The following is a 24005-nucleotide window of genomic DNA, read 5'->3' as shown; positions in this document are numbered from 1 at the left end:
CTGGAAATACGCAGGTTCTCTTGGACTGTCATAGAAAAATAATCTACAGTGTGGTCCCATATGCTAGTTAATTGAATCAGAAATTTTGAGTGTTGTGATTTGCTCTTTTGCTGGCTCCTATATACATACACTAGAGCAGTGGTTCTCAACCTTCCTAATGCTGCATCCTTTAATGCAGTTCCTCATGTTGTGGTGACCCCCAATTTCATTGTTACAAATTGAACATAATTAAAGCATAGTGATTAATCACAAAAACAATATGTAATTATATATGTGTTTTCCGATGGTCTTAGGCGACCCCTGTGAAAAGGTCGTTTGACCCCAAAGGGGTCGCGACCCACAGGTTGAGAACTGCTGTACTAGAGGCTTGGTGCACAAATTCGTGCATGGTTGGGGTCTGGCTGGCCTGCCCAGATCAGGGCTGATTGTCCTGCAAATTGTCCCCTCGATTGGGAGTTACACCAGGAGGAGGGGCCAGCCGGTCAACCGCCCACGACCTCTCCCCCCGGCTGGCCCTGCCCCCAATCAGCACCTCCAATCAGTTATTAGTCACAGGTTGAGAACCACTGTCTTAGGAGGATGAGGATGGTTACTTTTAAAAATGAATGCTCTCTGGATTCTGATGCCTTCATACTGTATTTTCTTTGCCTGTATGTCAGTGTATCTATGTGACTTTTAAAGAAAATTTTCTTTCTTTTGGGTCTTCTGGAAGAAAGTATTATAATGGGTGTCTTTTGTTATTTAGTAGTTTAGTAACTGGGTGCAGGTAGTTAGCATCTTTCATTGAATAAGCCCATGTATAGAGTACATTCTGAATTTAGTGAAGAGTTTAAGAAAGAAGGTCCTCTAAAAGTTTTGCTAATACAGAAATGCATCTTTTTGTATTAGACTCTTTCTACAATTAAGTAGTTTAAGAAATAGGCAAATTGTAAGGAATTTATTTAAAGGGGACTGGGCTGCTTGCCTCTTTTATAAGAGAAAATTCTCCCATTACAAAGTTTGTGCTCTCTTTGGAACTCTAAAACTTTATGTTGAGCCTTTTTAAGAAAGAGGTTTGAAAAAATGAGCAACTTATATATGTTTTTCAAATCTTGGTCTGTATAAAAGTAGATACATACTTCTTTTGGAACTATGTACATGGGGAAAATTAGTCAGTTATGAGTTAATGTTGAAATACATTTAAGATGGTTATCTTAGTAATTTGTCAGGAATGAATATTAGGAGTCCTTAAATAACCAATAGTTAAATATTGACTTCTAGATACTTTTACTCTCCTTATTCCACACGCACATGCATACTCTGTATCTAGTGTCACAACATACGTTTATCTTCTTAGTTTATTCTATATTAAGTTTTGTTTTGAATTTATAGTACTTGTGCTAGATGGACAGAATATTGCACTATTTTGTCAGACTAATAGTAAGTACTAAATACGGAATGTAACAGGCCAGGCAAAAAAATATTCCTGGAAAGAATGCCAGAAAGTGTTTGTGTTTTCCTTCAGAAGTGGTTGTTTGGTGGTAAGAAGGTGCTTAGTTTAAAAAAAAATTAGATTGACAGGGCCTAAAATGTTGCATTGCTATGTGGAAGTTTTATTTGAAAATTTATTCTGCTTCCTCATATTTCTAACCTGTTGATCAGAAGTCTTTTGGGATATTGTGGACTTTACTTTTCTTGCTAGTGCTTTCAAAGAGCCCAGGATAGCCAGATAGGGAAGGTGACTTGTGTTCTATGATGTGTATTAATATAGAAAATAAATGATACAGAAGACATATGATGTTTATAGTTGCAATAGAAACAAATTACTAAAATGAGTTATTTCAGTTATTACATAACACAAAAGTAATAAACAAGAATTTTAATTTTTCTTTCCTAAAAAAAAGAATTTTATTCCTAGTATTATAAATATGAAAAACGCTATTTGTGATTTTCAAAATAAAGCTAGTTAAGTGACTCTATGTCTGTTATTATTTAACTAGAGGCCTGGTGCACAAAATTAGTGCACTGGTGTGTGTGTGTGGGGGGGGGAGTCTGCCTGGTGCCTTAGGCATGATCCCAGGGATGCTGACATCCCTCTTGCAATCTGGGACCGCTGCAATCTCCTAACCACTTGCCTGCCTGCCAGCCCGATGCCCCTAACTGCTCCACTGTCAACTTGATTGCTCCCTAATGCTCCCCTGCTGGCTTGATCTCCCCCTAACTGCTCCCCTGCCAGCCTAATTGCCCCCCAACTGCCCTCCCCTGCCAGCCTGATCACCCCCAACTGCCCTCCCTTGCCGGCCTGATTGCCTGCAACTTCTCTCTCCTGGTGGCCTGATCACCCCTAACTGCCTCTACCTCAGCCCCTGCCACCATGGCTTTGTCCAGAAGGACATTGGGAAGATATCTGGTTTAATTAGCATATTACTGTTTTATTAATATAGATTCCCTATGCTGTACACTACATACCTGTTGACTATTTTTATAACTGGCAATTTGTATTTCTTAATTCCTTCACCTTTTTTACCCATCCCTCCTACCCCCTCCCATATGGCAACTATGAATTTGTTCTCTGTATCTATGAGTTTTAAACTAAATTTTTTTGTCTTTCTTATACTTGGAGAGACCAAATGAGGGACTATGCAATGAAAAAACTTGATCTCTGTATTCTAATTTGCCATCCCTTTTGATACCTGTGGCCATCTGGTTAGCATATACTAGTAGACCTTTGCTTTTTATTGGGTAGTTAGTAAGGCTTACTGGGTTTCTTTCCATTCCAACAGTTTACTTATTGTTTTCAAATTAATCTTAAAAATACCTCTTCTTTTTTTTTTAACTTAAAAAAAACTTTATTTTTGAAATTATTACAAATGTCCCTGTTGGGGTCCAACCCCAGCAGGTCCAGGGGTTCCCAAAGGTGTGGACGGAGTCGGCGAAGAAGGAATGACACGAGACAGCGTTCAGTTGATCAGCAGCCTAGCCAGGTTCTCTAGCCAGGTTCTCTAGCCAGGCTCAGTCTTTATTGTCCTGTTACATCTGTATTTATACCAGTTGATTTTAATCCTATCCATTCTATTCCAAAGGTTAGGGCATTTGTTAATCTAGTTCTGTTTAATCCTGTCTAGGTTAATCTCTGTGTTCCATTATAAGGGCTGTTCCAAGGTCACTGCTCTACTGATAAGCTACAAGGAAGTGACTGAAGGAGATTATCCTACCCAGTAAAGATTATATCCTCCCAGCCTTGCTGCTTGCCTTCCCTGGGACTGCCCTGTGTCTGGGTCTCCAGGGGTATAGGCTTTGGTGCTTTCCCTGGTGGGCAGACCCCTGGGGATGTGGGCCCAACAAGTCCCAAACTTATTGCTAACAGTCTTAGTCCAAGTTCTTCATGGTATTTCTTTAACACTAGGGGGTTTCACTGATTTATTCTCTTAGTCCTGTTAATCCCTAACTCCAGGGAAAAAAATCCTCACCTGGGGAAACAACCTTTCTCGGGGAGGTGGTCTTGTTTAAAACACATAGTGCTAAGACGGGGAGCAAACATATTAAGAACAGTATGCCATATACGCCAGGTCCCTTGAAACATATGCTGTGCAGATGTTTCTTCCCTGCAGCGACTGTGTCAAGCAGCAAGGATGGACCGGCTTTCGGCATGTCCCCTTTTTTCTCATTGACCCCTTATAGCCCGCCCCCTACCCTTCTTTCTTTTAACTTTTGATGTCTTGCAGATCTGTCTTATACCCAGTACAAAAGAATATAGACTTCTTATGTCTAGTAAGAATAGCCTTCTCACAATATTCACAACCCTGTTTGGTTATGGCCTTCCCTGCCTTTGTTTTACCTTACTCTGTCTCTCCTTCATAGCCCTGTCTTAGTCCCATTTTCTCTATAAAGTCTTCCCTTTCTTCTTTGTCCCTGAGAATTGATTTAATGCACATTTATTGAGCTCCTGTACTGTTCCAGGCACTGGTGGTACAGAGAAGATACCAGGGCTTTGTCTAGCTCTTAGTCTAATGGAGGTTCTAGGTTTTTATATTAAAATTCCTACAGCATTTATTTATAGCCCTTATCTTGGTGTTTTAATCTATAGTACAAGTATATAATCAGCTTTTTATGTGTAAATATACTATATAAAGCGAAGTTTTCTCTGAAAGATTATTCTTTAGAAAAAGAGTAATTTTATATTTGAGTCCTTACAAAGTTTTCATATTTGAGGCTCTCAGTAATTTTATTTTGAATAAAAATACGGTGTTTGGAGAAGACAGACAACCTTGAAATGATGCCAGTCAGTGCTAGTTTTGAATGTTTATGGAGGTTTCTGGAGGAAATAGGTAGAAGGGGATAAAGAGTTTAACAAATGAATTGTTCATGGGGGTTGGTGGTTTAGTATCATAATTTGTTGTAAACTATTTACAAAGGTTGTAAAAAAATTTAAAAGCTCATTTTTAAAATCAATATTTTAAGTAGATACTTTTATATACTTATAGAACAATGAAAAAACCACTCTCAGTACTATGTATTGAATATTTGTGGCTTTGAAAAACATTTCCAGTGACCATATTCTATATGACTTCAAAAGATACTGCTTTTCAAAAGGTATTGCTGTTTAAAAAAAATTTTAAACAAGTAACGATTATTCACACTTCGATACTTTTAGATGTCTCAAGAGAAAGTAATGAGATGACGCTTGTTGAAAGATGTATGTGAAGTTTGAACAAAATTGTTTTGTAAAATTTTTGTGCTTTATGATTTTAAAAACATTTATAAAATTAAATTAATGAATTAAAATAAGTATACACTGGGCTGTTTCATATACATGTACAAAGGTTTTATATTTCAGTTTGGTAAAAAAAATTTAAGTATCTTCTCATTGGGGGAAAATTGGGGAATCCTTCATGTTAAACTAATAAAATGCTGTTTATATTTACTTATTTTAGGGTTTATTGGTGCCATGAAGGATTGTACTATACCAGAATTTCCCGTTTACTTAATTTACCTAAAATTATTCTGTAGTATACTGTTTGGATATTGTTTTATTTTTTATTTACAGTATAAAATATTTGAGATTAAAAGCATCATTCAGTTTGATCTTCCTTCCATAGCTGATTCTCTTTCTTTGGACATGTGTTCTATCTCTAAGTGACAGGAAGCAATGACATGTGAAAGGGAAACAGGAATTATTTTTCAAGTAGAACTAAGTTGTCTACGGAAGTAACAAGTTTAGGGAAGGCGTTCAATTGCATGCCTGTTTATATTATATTCTCAATGCCTTGTTGATAGTTTCATACAGCATTAGAATACTTTTTCAGAAGTCAGACTCAGATTTGTAAGTTGTCCAGACAATTCTACCTTTTTCAGAGGATGGGGACCAAGTAGTAGTTGGTAAGTTTTTTATTCAGTTGCTACATTGAGTTTTTATTCATTAATTATTGTTTGTGTTGGGAGGGCAAGTAAATAGTCTTGGACCCAATGGCATTCTGACATGTAAAAGGACATATATAGACAAGTGATTAAAAACAATGAATAAATATAAAATAACATTTTTTAATATTGTAAGTAGTGTGCATTTTGGGGGAAGGGAAAGTCCTGATTAAAGGACTGAATTTTGTTATATCTACCTTGAAAAAACATGAAATTGTCACATATGTGAGAGCTGGGCTTTTAAGAACTACTAGAATGATGATAGATAACTAAGGGAGGGCATTCATGAAAAATATTTGAACCATGTCCCATTGCTCCAGCATCATTTATTGAAAAGGCTCTCTTTCCTCCACTGAATTGCTTTTGATAATTTGTCAAAAATTAATTGGGCATATTTGTATGGATCTGTTTCTGGGTTCTCTTTCTGTTTCATTGAAAGTGTCTGTCCTGCCAGTACCTCACTGTCTCACTACAGCTATATGGTAAGCCTTAACAACAGAAAGAGTTATTTCTCCCACTTTATTCTTCTTCCTCAAAAAATTTTAGAATAAATTCATTTATGTTTAAAAGGAAATTGCTGAAATTTTGATATGAATTATATTAAACCTAGACATTAATTTAGAGAAAATTGACATTTTTATTATGTTGAATTATCAGTCCATGAACACAGCATGTCTTTCCAAGTATTTGTCTTTGATTTCTCACATCAACATTTTATAATCTTCATTATATACATCCTATACATGTTCTCTTAAGTTATATTTAAGTATTTTATTTTCTTAGGAGCAACTTTAACTGGTATTGCATTTTTAATTTCAGTACCATTTCTTCATTCTGTCAGTAGATGGAAATGTAATTGAGTTTTGTGTATTGATCTTGTATCCTGTGGTCTTACTGAACTCACTAGTTCTAGCATTATTTTGTTTTAAGATTCTTTGGGACTTTCTAGGTAGACAATCATGCCATCTGAAAATAGAAACATGTTATATCTTCTTTCCAGTCAGTATTACCTTCCCTTTTTAAAAAAAAATATATATTTTATTGGTTTTTTTACAGAGGGGAAGGGAGAGGGATAGAGAGTCAGAAACATCGATGAGAAAGAAACATCGATCAGCTGCCTCCTGCACACCCCCTACTGGGGATATGCCCGCAACCAAGGTACATGCCCTTGACTGGAATCGAATCTGGGACCCTTGAGTCCGCAGGCCGATGCTCTATCCACTGAGCCAAACCAGTTAGGGCTCCTTTTTTTTTTCTTGCCTTATTGCAATAGCTAGAATTTGATACATTGTTGGATTGTTTGCTAAAATTTTGTTGAAGACTTTTACATCTAAGTTAATGAGAGATATTAGTGTGTATTACTCCTTTGTACTATCTTTAACTGTTTTTGGTATCAAGATAATACTGGCCTCATAACATTAGTTGTGAAGTAATCCCTCTCTGTTTCTGGAAGAGATTGTATAAATTAGTGTTGGTGTTTTATTTTAATACTTTATGCTTTTTAAAAAAATGGTTGTCCTCAGATCTAGTCATATTAGATGAAATTTACTTTTTCCTCATAGGGGAAGTATTTTAGATTTGAATATAACTTTTGCAGGCCTATTTTATGGCCAAATGGTCTACCAAATTTCAGGCCGTTTGTACTGCCTTTTTTAAAAAATATATATTTTATTGATTTTTTACAGAGAGGAAGGGAGAGGGAGAGAGAGTTAGAAACATCGATGAGAGAGAAACATCGATCAGCTGCCTCCTGCACACCCCCTACTAGGGATGTGCCCGCAACCAAGGTACGTGCCCTTACCCGGAATTGAACCTGGGACCCTTCAGTCCGCAGGCCAAAGCTCTGTCCACTGAGCCAAACCGGTTAGGGCTGTACTGCCTTTTTTTTTTTTTAAAGATAGGAAAAACAAAGGTCAGTACTAGTCATTGATGCATAGGCAGCGCTTGTTAAGCAGAGCAGTATCTAATTTAAGTCTGATGCTGGATTCCTTGACTAGACTTATGGATTTACTATAACTAGGCTGAGTGTGAATTATAAAACTATGAAATTATTCATAATATTAATTATGGAATTACAGAAATTGAATCAGATGTGGAAACAAGGTAGGGTCACAAAGATTTTCCATCTGTTCTTTTCTAGAAATTTCATAGTTTTAGGTCTATGATTTGTTTAGAATTAATTTTTGCATATTGAGCGAGAGATGAGATCCTTTTTGTTTTTCGCATATAGATATCTAATTGTTCTAGCATCAGTTGTTGAAAAGACTATGTTTTCTCTAGTGACATTTATTGGCTGTATATCAATTGGTCATATATGTGTGGGTCTATTTCTGGATTCTTGGTCTCATTGGTGCATGTGTCTGTTTTCTCACTAAAATTGCACTGTCATGATTGCTGAAGCTCTATAGTAAGTCTTAAAATCAGATTGTATGAATAATCTTCGGTACCTTTTTTTCAGGATTATTTTGGGTATTTCTGTTTCCTTGCTTTCCCATATAACACAAAAGATAATTTCTCTAAAGTTAGTTACAGTGAAAAATCTGAAACCATTAATGAACTTCTTGTCCTCTGTACCATTAAAATGTAATGGGCTATTTTGAACATTGAATAGATTTTTCCCCTTAAATACTTTTATAACATAACACATAATTCATTTGAAAAGCATTGGTTTTCTGAATTATATAGACCTTCTAAATATTGTCACATTTTGTTATTCAATATTTAAATGTAACATTTGTTAATATTATCACTAACTGCATCAGAAAGTTCTTTACGTATTGGGAAGGTGCCATGCTAATAGTGGTGATTACAAATTTTCAAAAATTCTTAATTTTGTGTGAAAACTCAAATTTTTGATGCATACTGTCACTTGTTTTTCTTGAAGTAACTGGTTTACATGATTCATTTTTAAGACCTTACCAGATACCCAAATCTGAGATAACCATGGCTGGTTCATTTCACAACTCAGTCATGCAAGAGCTTTTTCTTGAGGCAACCATTTTCAGTATGCAGCAGAAGTGCCTTAGTTCCTATTATTTTGTAACACAGAATATTGAACTCTACTCAAAGGTTAAGATTTAATAAAATGAACAATTTTACTGCTTTTTATCAAGGACATTCTTTAGTAAAGTGAAACTGGTTTTTTCCAGAGAAATCTTGTGATATATGTACTCACTTTCTATTACTATGTTTACTAGAGGCCCAGTGCACAAAAATTTGTGCACTCGGGGTGGGGGTGGGGGGAAGGCGGTCCCTCAGCCTGGCCTGTGCCCTCTTGCCTGGGACCCCTCAGGGGATGACCACCTGCTGGCTTAGGCCCGCTCCCTCGGGGGATGTCCACTTGCCAGCGGGGAGCAGGCCTAAACTGCAGTCGGACATCCTTAGCGCTGCTGAGGAGGCAGGAGAGGCTCCCACCACCACCGCTGTACTGGCAGCCATCAGCCTGGCTTGTGGCTGAGCAGAGCTCCTCCCATGTGGGAGCGCCCTGAACACCACAGGGCAGCTCTTGCATTGAGCATCTGCCCCCGGTGGTCAGTGTGTGTCATAGTGACCAGTCATTCCCAGTCGTTCTGCTGTTAGGGTCAGTTTGCATATTACCCTTTTACCAAATAGGATAGAGGCCTGGTGCACGGGTGAGAGCTGGCTGGTTTGCTCTGAAAGGTGTCCCGGATCAGGGTGGGGGTCCCCCGCTTGGGTGCCTGGCCAGCCTGGATGAGGGGCTGATGGCTGTATGCAGCTGGTCACATCCCTTTCAGGGTGGGGGTCCCCACTGGGGTGCCTGGCCAGTCTGGGTGAGGGGCTGAGGGCCATTTTCAGGCTGGCGGATGACGGAAGCTCCTAACCTCTCCTTTTTTTCTTTTTCTTTTTTTAAAATATATTTTATTGATTTTTCACAGAGAGGAAGGGAGAGGGATAGAGAGTTAGAAACATCAATGAGAGAGAAACATCAACCAGCTGCCTCCTGCACACCCCCTACTGGGGGTGTGCCCACAACCAAGGTACATGCCCTTGACTGGAATCGAACCTGAGACCCTTCAGTCTGCAGGCCGACGCTCTATCCACTGAGCCAAACCCGTTAGGGCTCTTTCTTTTTTTTTTATTCTGGGATTTATTTACCTTCTGTGGCTGTCACTGGAACTGAGAGCCCGCTTTAGCTCTGAAGCTCGGCTCCAGCTCTGAGACCTTGGCTGCTGAAAGCAGGTATCTGGGTTTGTTCGGCTTCTATAATTGAAACACTGTTACAGCTCCAGCTCTGAGGCCGGGTTGGCTGAAAGCAGGTTTCTGGGGTTTGTTTAGCTTCTATAATTGCAACATTGTTTCTTAGAGTGCAGCTCAGAGGCCGGCAACAGCAGGCGGGAAATCTTGGCTTCCTCTATCACTGGAGCAAGCAAGCCTCCTGTTCGCTTCAGCTGCCTGGCTGCTCGCCGCCATCTTGGTTGGCAGTTAATTTGCATATTGCCCTGATTAGCCAATGGGAAGCGTGTTGGTGGTATGGTTAATTACGATGTTTGTCTATTATTAGATAGGATTATACTTAAAATGCAGTGATTGACCTAGATACCTACACCTAATGTTATAACTCTAGGTTATAACACTAGGAAGACAGTAAATTATTGACATTTTCAGAAGATCTGAAGTTAGTATATTGGGAGACAATCCTTTATTTTAAGAGCGAATGCAGTTACATTAAGTTGTGTTTTATTATCTTATAGGTGCTATACTTGGTAGATCAGAAACTCAGGAGTGTATTTTCTATAACGCTAATTGGGAAAGAGATAAAACGAATCGAACTGGTGTTGAACTCTGTTATGGTGACAAAGATAAACGGAGACATTGTTTTGCTACCTGGAAGAATATTTCTGGTTCCATTGAAATAGTGAAGCAAGGTTGTTGGCTGGATGATATCAACTGCTATGACAGGTAAGGAAACATTTCCATTTTTATGATAGCATTAATTTTACCACCACCACTCCTTTTAAAGGGGAAAGATCAATGCATGTATTTTTCACTTTATTTCTTTTTTGTGTAAACATGGGATTATGAATACCATTGTAACACTAGAGGCCTGGTGCACGAATTCGTGCACAGGTGGGGCCCCTCCGCCTGGCTGGCAATTGGGGCTGATCAGGGCCATCTCGCCCAGTCCCGATTGGGGTCGGTGGCTGGGGAGGAACCATAGGAGGGCTCTCAGGCATGTCTGGGCCCATCTCACCCAGTCTCGATCGGCAGGACTCTAGCAGCAAGCTAACCTACCGGTTGGAGCATCTGCCCCTTGGTGGTCAGTGCATGTCTTAGTGACTGGTTGGTCAACCTCTCAGTCAGATCCTTAGCATATTGGGCTTTTATATAGAGAGATTCTCTAATGACAAGAGATGTATTTTAAAGTAATAAAATAAATGTGACATGTTTATATTTTATCTTTGATATAAATGACCAAGTAGTGAGAACTATAGATAAGAAATATTTCTTAACTTATATTGTTAGGATTATAAATGTGTGTGTGTGTTTTTAATGACAATTTTAAGGAAAAAGGATTTTTAAAATTGCTTTAAAAGAGAATATATCCGTTGAAAATCTATTCTCAAGGAGATGAAAGCTTAATCGTAGTATTTAATTTCCTTTTAGGTTTCTTCTTTATGTATGTGGAAGAAATTTATTTTACTATATTTTTTCCTTGCAAAGTAGGCATTTGTACTTTATCCCAAGAGACATTTTAACTTGATGTTCAGAATTACATCAGAACACAGTCCTCATAGAAAACTGCATTTTATTTAAAAGATCTTGTTTAAATTGTTTTATTCTATATTGACAATGAAATACAGTGCACATGTAATTGACTGTCAGTGATTTTTCGTGGAGGAGCCCATAGATGTTGGGCTGATCACTTAAACTGCCTGGATTTTTTCACTGCGGGTGGGTGCTGATGACTGGCAGAGGCTGCAAAGTCCTAGTTAACCAGACTTCTTGGAGCCAAAAAACTGATATACTCGTGTTTCTCTTCGCTTTTAGGTGCCTCATCTGTGGTTGATTGGCTATGTGTGATTAATAGCAAAATGCATTGAATAAGACCATACAAATTGAATTAGCTCTACTTTTTATTTAAATAGTTATTTTGGTGTATATGTATTATTTAGGATAGACTTCCAAATCTGTGAATTTTCCAGGGATTTTTTTCTCTATAATTATATATTTAAGCTGCATTTCAATTGTTAGCCTTTCTATTAGCAGAGGTGATCATTAAGTAATATTTGCTATTATGAAAGGTAAGTAGGGCCACTAAGAAAACAGTATAGAGGTTCCTAAAAACAATTAAAAATTGAACTACCTTACATTTCAGCAATTCTATTTCTGGATATTTATTTATCCAAAAATGAAAATGCCAACTGAAAAAGATATATGCACCTTTATGTTTATTGTAGCATCTATACTAATAGAAGGGTAATATGCTAATTAGACCGGATAGACCGGACATCCTTCCGGACAAAGCCACGGTGGTGGGGCCAAGGCAGAGGTGGTTAGGGGCGATCAGGCAGGCAGGGGAGAGCAGTTAGGTGCAATCAGGCTGGCAGGGAAAAGCAGTTAGGGGCGATCAGGCCAGGAAGGGAGAGCAGTTAGGGGTGATCAGGTTGGCAGGGGAAAGCAGTTAGGGGCAATCAGGCTGGCAGGGGAGAACAGTTAGGGGCGATCAGGCTGGCAGGGAAAAGCAGTTAGGGGCGATCAGGCCAGGAAGGGAGAGCAGTTAGGGGTGATCAGGTTGGCAGGGGAAAGCAGTTAGGGGCAATCAGGCTGGCAGGGGAGAACAGTTAGGGGCGATCAGGCTGGCAGGCAAGAGCAGTTAGGAGCGATCAGGCAGGCAGGCAGGTGAGTGGTTAGGAGCCAGCAGTCCCAGATTGCAAGAGGGATGTCCAACTGCTGGTCGGATATCCCCCGAGGGGTCCTGGATTGAAGATGGTGCAGGCTGGGCTGAGGAACCCTCCTCCCCCACCGTGCATGAATTTCATGCACCGGGCCCCTAGTTATTTATAATAGCCAAGATGTGGAAGTAATATAAGTGTCCACTGATAGATGAATGGATAAAGAAAGTGTATGTAATTAAAATTAAAATATATATTACATACATAATATATATCATATATAACATATAATATATAAAATATATAATATTCTATTGTATGCATAGAAATCACCCATAAAAATAAGGAAATCTTGCTTTTTGAAACCACATGGATAAACCTTAATGGCATTATGCGAAGTGAAATAAGAGAAAAAAAATACCATATGATGTCATTTATATGTGAATCAAAAAGACAAACAAACCAAAATTCATAGATACAGAGTAGTTGTAAGAGGCTGAGGGGTGGGTGAAATAGGTGAAAGGGGAGAAATGGTGCATACTTTCAGTTATAAAACAAATTAATCCTGGCATGTAATGTACAGCATGGTGACTAGTTAATAATACTGCAATGTGTATTTATAAGTTGCAGAGAGGGTAGATCTTAAAAGTTCTCATCACATGGAAAAAAATGTGTAATGCTGTGGTGATGGATGTTAACTTATTGTGGTGATCATTTCATAGTCTATACAAATATATTATTATGTTTCATACCTGAAAAATATACAATGTTATATGTTAATTATATATCTATTTTTCTAAAAAGGTAGGTAGAAAAAAGTTGGGGGAAAATGAGATCTGGGAATCATCTTTATCCAAAACTACCTTCCATTAATTAGTTGAAATCAAGGATTTCTGGTGTTTTTGTTTTGTTGTGTGTGTGTGTGTGTGTGTGTGTGTGTGTGTGTGTGTGTGTGTGTGTTCTGTAGTAAAAAGATACTGTGCTTCTCATCTAAAACCAGTATTGCTGGAGGTTAAACTTGGCTTGATAATGGGGTATGGGTGGTTCAGCACAAATGCTTGTTCTTACAGAGATAATTACTACACCAACTCTGTTTCTAGGGATTAAATGCTAACTTAAAAGTATGTGAAATTTTGTTTTTTATGCTCTGAATTTGATTAAAAAACAGATATTAAAGATAATAAGAAAAGTAGGAGAAAGGAAAAGAAGATTAAAGAAATGTCAAAGTGTGGAGGAAAAGAGTAATAAAAAGAAAAATGAAATTGGATGGCAAAAAGTAATTAGGCTAGGTTAATTTACCTCCCATAATTTGAGACATGGTTCTAAATACTAAATATTAAATTTATATATATTTCTTTTGCTAAATTGTTAAAAATGTACCCTTCGTTTATCTTTTACTTTCTACTAAATAGATGTTGGTATCAATTACATTTTAAAGTTAGGTTTTTTAAAGATGGCATTCTTCCTGAAATATCTTGAGCTTTTCATTATAAAGTTAAATCAACCTATTATTCTAATAGCCATCCTTAAAGTTCAGTTTATTTGTAACATGTCTTTAAATCTACCTGATGTTTGTTAGCACTATTTCAGTGTTTGAGGTTTTTGTTGTTTTTTTTAAAGAAAATATAGGTACAGTGGTCCCTCCTTAGCTGCAATTTTGCTTTGTTTTTTAATATATTTTTATTGATTTCTGAGAGGAAGAGAGAGATAGAAACATCAATGATGAGAGTGAACCATTGATCAGCTGCCTCCTGCATGCCCCTACTGGGGATCGAGCCTGCAACTCATGCATGTGCCCTTGATTGGAATTGAACCCGGGACCCTTCTGTCTGCATGCTGATGCTCTATCCACTGAGGCAAACCAACTAGGACTACTTTCCGTGATTTCAATTACCTATGGGAATTAAGAGTGTCATTTTTGGGCCCCAAAATATTGTGTGGAAAATTCCAGAAATAAATATTGTGCACAGTTCTGAGTGTGTGAAGAAATCTCGTGCTGTCCTACCCACAACTGGAATCATCCCTTTGTTTAGTGTATGCAGGCTGTATATGTTACCTGCTCATTAGTCACTTAGTAGGTGTTTTGATTATGAGAGAGAGAGAGAGGGAGAGAGAGACAGAGACCACCATTATATAACTTTATTACAGTATATTGTTATAATTGTTCTATTTTATTAGTAGTAATTGTTGTTAATCTCATATTGCGCCTAACTTATAAATTAAACTTTATCATAGGTGTGAATATATAGGAAAAAACAGTGTATATAGGGTTCAGCACTATCCTCGGTTTCAAGCATCCACTGGGGTCTTGGAACTTTTCCCCTGCAGATAGGTGGGGGGAACTACTGTATAGCTGTTTCTTTTTTTTTTATTTTAATATATTTTATTGATTTTTTTTACAGAGAGGAAGGGAGAGGGAGAGAGAGTTAGAAACATTGATGAGAGAGAAACATCAATCAGCTGCCTCCTGCACACCCCCTACTGGCGATGTGCCCGCAACCAAGGTACATGCCCTTGACCAGAATCAAACCTAGGACCCTTGAGTCCGCAGGCTGACGCTCTATCCACTGAGCCAAACCAGTTAGGGCTGTATAGCTGTTTCTTAGTGATTGATTAGGATTTGTTCTACAGGCTAATTTCCTATCTTTTCAGTAACTTAGGTTCTCTATAGAAGGTTGCCTTCACCTTCCCCTCCAGATCAACCTAACTTGAATTAGTTTTTGAGTTACTAGGTTCTATATGTTTGTTGTTACATATTGTTCTTGTTGTTTATCTTAAGTCTGTTCATTGTGTCCAGGGTATTTAAATTTGTACTACAAAAAGCACTTAATTCCCAAGCCCTGATTTGGTCTCTGATATTGAGATATATTCTACTGTGAGGTATGAACTTGCATCACTTTGTATTTGTGTATTTATGTGTGTACATACGTGCATATGCGTATTTACATGTACACAGATAGAGTTTTACATGTAGTGTTCAGTGTTTGTATTTCTGAAATGGGAAAGCTATATTTCTTGTGAGAAAAGTGCTCCTAGACCAAATTCCTTCATTGGCTCTTTCAGTTTTTTAATAATTAAACAACAAAAAGATGGTTGCTTTAGATTGATCATTAAAAACCGAGTTAAAGCAATAGTCTCAATGAGCCAATGTGATTGTTATAAAATCAGCTGTTTATTTTATTCTGATGAGATTTAGTAACAGGATTCCAAGGATAGTTTTGAATTTTATGAGTTGACCATTGGATATCAATAAAAACTTAAAGTTGACTATAAATGACTTATTACTTTATCTCTGAGAAGAACTTGAGAAACATACCTGTTGTAGATTCAGTATAATAATGTTGATTTTAATTATTCCTCTTTGTTTGTTTGCAGGACTGATTGTATAGAGAAAAAAGACAGCCCTGAAGTATATTTTTGTTGCTGTGAGGGCAATATGTGTAATGAAAGGTTTTCTTATTTTCCGGAGATGGAAGTCACACAGCGTAAGTTCACAGGGAAAATGCATAGGTCTGTTTAGTAGATGGAAAACAAAGTATATTCATGTTAATAGAATCATTTACTCCTACCTCTCCTACTTTTATTTTTCTCCTAAAATTTGATCCTACAATAACTACTTATTATAGAATTTTGTAGACCAAATCTGAGTTGTTCTTTTCCTTCCCTTTCCACAGCTACTTCGAATCCAGTTACTCCTAAGCCACCCTATTACAATATCTTGCTCTACTCCTTGGTGCCACTTATGTTAATTGCAGGGATCGTCATCTGTGCATTTTGGGTGTATAGACATCATAAGATGGCCTACCCTCCTGTACTTGTTCCTACTCAAGTAAGTTATTGTCTCATACTTTGTGCTGTTTTAACTTGCATATTTTAAAGGAGTATTACTGTGATAAAATCCACCAGTTAGTTATAATTCGTTTTCCTTTAGACTTAATTTTTGAATATTTTTTTATCATGGAAAATATTGCAAAGCTAATTTTGCAAACTTACCAATTTGCTATGTCCTGAACTTTCCTCACTTAAGTGTTGAGTAGACTAGATTGAAGGGTTTTCCCATTCCTGTTCTTCTTGGGGGAGTTTTACTGTCATTGTAATACTTTACAGTGTGAGTGAGATTCACCCTGCTTTATTATGATGTAATTGATGATGGAGAAGGGAAAACAACCCTTTTATTCCCTTCCATTCTCTCCTCCATTCCCATATTTTTGTGCCTTTTTTCAGGACTACTTGCCAAAATATCCTTCTAACCATGAATTAGGGACCCCTTAAGGTAACCAGGAAAGTGTGGAAAAGAGAGGTTTCACAAAGGCTTCAGGAAGATACATCACTAAAAGTGGTGTTTTGGGGAAAAGGAGCAGAAGAGCAGTGTTTCTCATCATGTATTGTTGATAGTTCCAAATATATTTTTGTTTGCAACATATTAATTCTGTACTAAACACTAAACACTTTTTTTTAATGCCCTTGCTTCTCACTTCTCTGAGCCAGAATATATCTGAAAATATAGGTGTGGTGGGTAGCCAGATTAAATGCATGAAATTTTCCTCATTCTCTATTGTGTAGACAGTTGGCTTTAGTCCAGTGTTATAAGGACTTTTAATATAAATAGTTGATATTCTACAGGCTGAGCAAAGGTGATAACTTTTGGTTACATTTGCTTGAGACATTTTTTAAACTCTAATTTTTACTGTTTTAACTCTTAAGATCAGATTACCTCAGCCTCTGGATCTCTTTGTTTAACTTTGTTTCTCTAATACAGTAGGATTAATGGTTAAAACTTGATAGAAGAAAATGGTAAAGTCCTATAATTTAATGGCCAAAACAACTTCTTCTCTTTAAGCTTTATTTACATAACATATTTCTTTCTCAGTACTTGCCACAATCTGTTAGCATTAGATCATTGATCCCCATAATCTTTGTAAAATGTGTATATGGAGGAATAAACCTGAGGTTAAATACTTTGTTCAATTAGGTAAACACACTATTTTGTACAGCTGAAATATTTTAACTTTTAGACATTAGTAATCAAGCTTTGAGTCAATATAAAATAACCTCTAAAAAGTAATTTATAATAAAAAATGTTAGTGTCCAGTAAATAGATGTAGTTTATTCCATTAGGCCATAGGATACACTTTACCTTCTGTTGTTGGTAACTATTTTAATAATAAATACCTACATTTAGAAGAGAGAGCATTTATCTTTAGTACTATAGTGGTGTCCAAATATACCTTACTTACGTTTGTGGTGTGATGGAAACTAACTAGAAACTACATTTAAAAACAACTTTGTTGTTTCTTAGTAAAACTATAAGAAGAATAATGTAATCTTATAGATAATATTGATTTGTATATAATGTTGATAGGAAAGTATGGTTGAACATTTTTTTTAAAAGGGTTTGATATAATATATTAGGCTACTTTATTTAGAAATGCTAATTCATTCCAGGGTTTACACTTCTAAAAAGGAAAGATGCAGTTATTATTTATAATTAAGAACCAGGTATCTTTAATAGTATTCATCTTAGATATCTGTTGCCATGGTTAATGTTATTGTTCTCATTTATTTGATACTTATATTGTTCTGTGGTGAATTTGAATAAATTTTATGAATTACTGAAAAATAAGGAATGAGTTGGAAGGTTTTTAATGGAATGACCTGGAATGGTCAACCTTTGTTATTAAAAATACAAGACATGCCTGACGTTATGCTTTCCTTCTGTCATAAACTATTTTGTGGAAAAGGAGCATTGTCATCAGTGTGGCATTTCTCTTGTGTCAACTTCACAATGTCTCAGAAACTGTAGTGCCACTCTTTCAGTCTCATTTTGGGTGAGAAAGTTATGTAAACTAGTTCTGCAAGGTGACTTAGGGGCCATCTTGTTATAAAATACTCAGTTTTATCTATTTCAAAATAATTACTGAAAATTACATCAAGCATTTATTGAACATTTACAGTGTATCAGAATACTGGTACTTTATCTATATGTAGAAATACATAATGTAAACAAGAATATATAAAACTATAAGAAATATAATTTTCCCCCCACGATTTCCAACTTGTGACTGGTATATGAAGAGCATCTTTAGAATATCACGATGTATTTTTGTTTAAAAATAAATATTCCTGAACCACAGGAATGGGGCCTAGGATATTATGTTTCTAATAAGTTTCCCAGGTGATTTTGGTGACAGCCAGGTATGAAAAGCACAGATTTTATTTTACTCACACGATTGTTTATATAGTTTAATCCCTACTTTATAGATAAAGAAATTGAGACATAACAAAGCTCACCTATCAGAGCTGGAATCTAAACCATGGACTTGGACAACTAAAGCTTTGCTTTTACTGCTTACGCTGCTCTGCTTCTCATTTTCCACCGAACAGTTGCCTCAGGGATTTCAGATAATTCTAAACATTCCTGCCATCTCAAAACCATCCTATAGGCCATTTTATTTTCCTACTTTGGGATGTTGAATAATAACAAGCAATAAAATAATAAAAATGAGCAATAGCATGATCATATCATCTCTAATAGGACAAAAGGAAAAATAAACAAGTCATATTCATGTTTTCCACTAACAATTTTTAACACATTTTAGAATAGGGTTTATGAACTTTGGGTTGCAGGTAAAGATTCTTGTGTGTCTATGAGTTGACAGTGCCAATACCTAGTTGTTATTCAAGACTTTTTTTGAGGGAGAGAAGTAGGTAGGGGAGACATACTACACATTTGAAATCTTAAAGTGACTTCTGTATTTCATCCCATATTCATGTCCCCATATGCCAAGTTTAATTCCAAGACCAGTTAGAAAAATAGCTTACATGCTTGTTGTGGATTTCTAGAACATTCTTTCTCTAAATTCTTTAAACACTTTTAGACAATGATGTAAAATTTGTCATTCATTTTCTTAGGGAAACTTTTCCTTAGAGCTTTGGCTAAAGGCTGGTTTGTGGATTAACTGCTCTGTTGTAAGATGGTAGTGGTGATATCTTTTCATGAAGATACTTATTAATGAGTCATGCCTACAGTAAGAACTATATTTGAAGATTTACAGTGATTCTCAGCAGAGCAAGATTCTGTGCTAAGGTTACATATACTGTGCTCATTCATTGATCTGATCTTTTTTTCTTTTTTGGGGGAAAAAGATGAATCCTACGGGACATACTGGAGGACTGAGATAGCAACATACATCCTCTTGCTAAGCTACTACGTTTGTGACGTTGTTTCATGGTATCACTATCTTTCCAGTCATCCTGAATGAAAGCCTTGGAGACAAGTGCTTTTCCTACTCTTGGCTCTGTCCATTCACTGTTCATCCCTTCTGATCCTGTTGTAGCTCAGGACATTATGGCATCCAGTGCTAAGATTATTTCTATAATCTTGTAGCTGGTCTTCTTCTAGTTTTTTCTCTTCATCTGTACTAATGCTGTAGAATACTTGTCTGATTATGTTACTTTTATTTTTTTATTTTTTTATTTTTTTCCACACCCCTTTCCCTCCCAAGAATAGTCCATTCCCTTTCTATGTCCCTGATTCTATTATAATCACCAGTTCGTTCTGTTCATCAGATTATTTATTCACTTGATTCTTCGATTCACTTGTTGATAGATGCATATTTGTTGTTCATAATCTGTATCTTTACCTTTTTCTTCTTCCTCTTCTTAAAGGATACCTTTCAGCATTTCATATAATACTGGTTTGGTGGTGATGAACTCCTTTAGCTTTTTTTAATCTGTGAAGCTCTTTATCTGACCTTCAATTCTGAATGATAGCTTTGCTGGATAAAGTAATCTTGGTTGTAGGTTCTTGGCATTCATCACTTTGAATATTTCTTGCCACTCCCTTCTGGCCTGCAAAGTTTCTGTTGAGAAATCAGCTGACAGTCGTATGGGTATTCCCTTGTAGGTAACTGACTTTCTTTCTCTTGCTGCTTTTAAGATTCTCTCTTTGTCTTTTGCTCTTGGCATTTTAATTATGATGTGTCTTGGTGTGGTCCTCTTTGGATTCCTTTTGTTTGGGGTTCTCTGCGCTTCCTGGACTTGTAAGTCCATTTCTTTCACCAGGTAGGGGAAGTTTTCTGTCATTATTTCTTCAAATAGGTTTTCAGTATCTTGGTCTCTCTCATCTTCTGGCACCCCTATAATTCTGATGTTGGTATGCTTGAAGCTGTCCCAGAGGCTCCTTACACTATCTTCGTATTTTCGGATTCTTTTTTCATTTTGCTTTTCCGGTTGGGTGTTTTTTGCTTCTTCGTATTTCAGATCGTTGACTTGATTCTTGCAATCCTCTGGTCTGCTGTTGGGAGTCTGTATAATGTTCTTTATTTCAGTCAGGGAATGCTTAATTTCTAGTTGGTTCTTTATCACAACATCGAGGGTCTCATTAGATTTCTTGCAGATCTCATTAAGTTTATCGGCAGTTTCTAGAAGATTATTGAAAGACCTTAAAAGTGTGGTTCTGAATTCTATATCCTCCATCGACATTTGTGTCCTGTTTCTTTGTCTCTGCATTTTTTATACTTTCTTGGTGCACCCCCTAGTGGTCTTTGTTGTAGTTAAGCCTTGATTGTTGTAGGTAATACTGGGGGTGATTTGGCATCCAGGCTAACTGGCTGTGAGAATTGATTATGTTACTTCTGAGCTTAAAAGCTATTTGAGAGTTTTCAAATGATCAGTACAAAATATACAGAGTTTGGAGCATGACGTGTAGTCTTCTACACTTTGTCTGCCTTTTGATTCTTTTCTCCTAATACAACCTAAGCCATCCATCATATCCATCTAGAATGGTATTAGTTATGTGCCTTCCTTGAGGGAATTGAGAAAATAGTGCTCAAGTCAGTTTCAGTTTTCTGTGATGCAGACGGGTGACCCCAGTTGAGAAAGGGTTTAGTCATTTGTGTATGTTTCATTCTCACACTTGATTGTAAACTCCTTGAAGATAACTGTGTTTGTATCACTACTGTATCTCACACAGTATTTGCATGTAATAACTATTCTGTAAGTGATGAATTGCTAAATTGACTTTATTGTATTTAGAGTTATACTAAGATGATAATGCACTATGTCCAGGGATTCATTTAATAAGCATTTAGGTGCTCTAGGGCTTTGCTTTAAGATGAATCTTGAGGCCGTATTTCTTGGGGGTAAAATAAGTTAAAGTCTTCTAGGCTTTTATAAGAGAATGCCATTATTCAGTTCTTTATTTATCATAATCTTAAAGCATCCTTTTAATTTGTTTGACCCATGTCACTTTTCTTTTGCCTGTGTTGAAACTGTCTTTCCACATGTGAAAGGAGCCTCTTAATAGTCTTTAGTGAGTAAACTGATCATGAACTGGTTTTTCTAGTGTCAGTGAGTCATGAATGTGAGGGAATTGATGCATTCACTCTATTATTAAGAAGTCTTAATGTGGTTTCAATAAAACTATTTGCATCACTTTCATAACCATATGTGAGCTTAAGTTTCTTGCTTATAAGATCTTTATTTGTGCAGATAAAAATACCACTTGATAAGAAAATGCATTTTAGGGACTAGAAATTAAACTGCCTTTAACAAGATATGAAGTTAGCTTCTTGTTAAATTTTTAGAGGCTATATAAACAGCACTATAGTATTGTAACATTAATACTTTTTAAATGACATTGGTCTCTTCAGTTCTTATGTCTTGACTTTTTTGTTTAGGTTTTGGTCTGATTAGGACTAAAAGCTTTCACATGTTTGAGATACCTAGTTGGGCACACAGAATAATCCAATTGACGTTAATATTAATCATAGGTTATCATTTCATGCTATGTCAAATTACTGTTTACTGAGAAACCAAGCCATCTTTGAAATGCTTTGTAGGATTTTCCTGTTGAACATAAATCTATATATGTACCCATTTAAAATAATTAAGATACTGAGAGGGGCAGCATATCATCATTCAAACAAGTCAGTTTAGGGAAGTATGTTCTTTATTTGGGACGATGTAGGGGAAATTTACTAAATTTCATTAAGTATTTAACATGCTAATATTAAGTTATACCTGCAAAATAGATATTGCATCCATGGAAGCATATCTTGAAATAGATTGACTGCTTATTAAATGCTTGAAGTTTATGAACACATCTCTTGCTTTTTCTACATCTTCTGCTTTCTCTTTTAAAAATTGCCTTCTATTTAAAATACAGATAGAAGTGTGTGTGTCCCCCTCCCCCTCCAAAAAAAAATGGGGAAAAATCATTTGTTCTTCCTTTCTTTTTTTAATCAGTTTTCTGAAATAACCAATTCTAACAGGCTGGTGTATATCCTTTGATACCTCGAATCTCATTTGTTTGAGTATATGCTTCCCCCCCACACACACACACTTTTTTAAACTGTAAAATGTTACTCCACGATGTATACCAAGGACAGCTTTTCAGCTCAGTACTTCTAATCGATCTCATTCTGATTAAATGATGTTGTTTTTAGATGAAATTTAGTGGGACTCTAATGTGTGCTCTTAAAATACCAAAACTTGTTTTATTTGCTTAGAGTTTGTGTTAGGTTTCTGATAAGAGCAGGAACCTACATTCCACAAATGTTTTCACTTTATTATTTTATCATGCTTAAAATATGGTGATATAATGCTATTGTTTTATGCTTGAGGATATATATATATATATATATATATATATATATGTATATATTTGGGGGGGGGTACATGCTTTAGAAATAGTACAGGGCTATTACAAATGTCTCTTCCTTCTGTATTCCACCTTTGTGTGTGATTGTTTTTATATTGATAACCTAAATTACAACTTTCTTTTATACATACTTCTATACTAATTGTGGGGAAAGTGTCATAAATTATCCATAGACATGCAGCTTGAAAAAAAATTACTCTCATTAGGCATATGTAAGCTGTTTCACTTATAAACACACAAATAGGCCCACTTGGAGATTGCCTAAAATCCTGTGTTCAAAAGCCAAAGGAAGGGAAGGAAAGAAGGGGAAATTTAAAAAAGGTGCTTCAAAAGCTTAAAGTAAGTTAAAGCTACACATTAAAATTAAAGCACCTTGTTTCTAAGACTGACTTCCATTTAAATTAAAAAACGTTGAGTTCAGTTTTTCTTTGGCCTGTGGAGAACCCAGTCTGCCAATTTACAAATGGGACTGATGCATGTAGACCAGAGGACATTATTCCTCCTTGTCTGGCAAGGAGATGGTAGACAGGAAGAAGTAAGTTTGCTTTCCTCTCTATTCTTATTTCCTGGACCTCATCCTGGATCTGTTTTCTCCACTCCTAGATACTTCATTGCTGTCAAACCTTTTTCTATTAATTTGAGACTATAAAAATGAATAAAAGTCTGTTTATTAGTGAAAGCTGCTCATATCAGATAGGCTGGGAGGTATGCAAGTTTGTTTGTTTTGTTTAACCACTCACCTAATGCTTGAGTGCCCATCGTGTGCCAGGCACCATGCTGGATGTGCAGTGGTAAGCAAGCACCAGGACAGTCCTTGCCAGTAGCCCTTTTGGAGCCCACAATTAATACGTAGATGAATGAAAAGTAGGTTGGTTGATTGGTTGTTTGACTTTACAGTTTGGAAATGAAGGACATAGAGAGTAAGAAGGGAGTTGCTTCAATAATTTTGGGCAATGATGGAGGGAAGGAGGAGAAGTACCTGATTCTAGCTCTTTAGTGATTAGGAGAAGAGCCACATCTGGGGTGCTCAGTTAATGTTAAGTCCTCAATAAGTGTTAGCTATTATTGCTATCAGAATAACAACTTCAAAA

The 24005-nt window shown here is 36.5% G+C and overlaps 1 protein-coding gene across 4 annotated transcripts in view; it reads left to right on the top strand.

Moving 5' to 3' along the window:
* Positions 1 to 24005, top strand: part of ACVR2A (activin A receptor type 2A) — a 99095-nt gene that overhangs the window by 49280 nt on the left and 25810 nt on the right. For 3 of the 4 annotated variants that reach the window (XR_004969565.1, XM_036320592.1, XM_036320591.1), the window contains exons 2-4: positions 10110 to 10317; positions 15627 to 15736; positions 15926 to 16080. Coding sequence is in view for 3 of the 4 variants with exons in the window: in XM_036320592.1 (XP_036176485.1) it covers positions 10110 to 10317; positions 15627 to 15736; positions 15926 to 16080 (473 nt within the window). In the remaining variant the exon portion in view is untranslated. The remainder of the gene's footprint in view (positions 1 to 10109; positions 10318 to 15626; positions 15737 to 15925; positions 16081 to 24005) is intronic. The other variant, XM_036320593.1, reaches the window with a different exon arrangement.

This window comes from Myotis myotis, unplaced genomic scaffold (assembly GCF_014108235.1).
Source record: "Myotis myotis isolate mMyoMyo1 unplaced genomic scaffold, mMyoMyo1.p scaffold_m19_p_8, whole genome shotgun sequence".
NCBI classification, from domain to species: domain Eukaryota; kingdom Metazoa; phylum Chordata; class Mammalia; order Chiroptera; family Vespertilionidae; genus Myotis; species Myotis myotis.
Note: the sequence above shows the minus strand (reverse complement) of the source record. Positions and strands in the feature narration are given on the sequence as shown.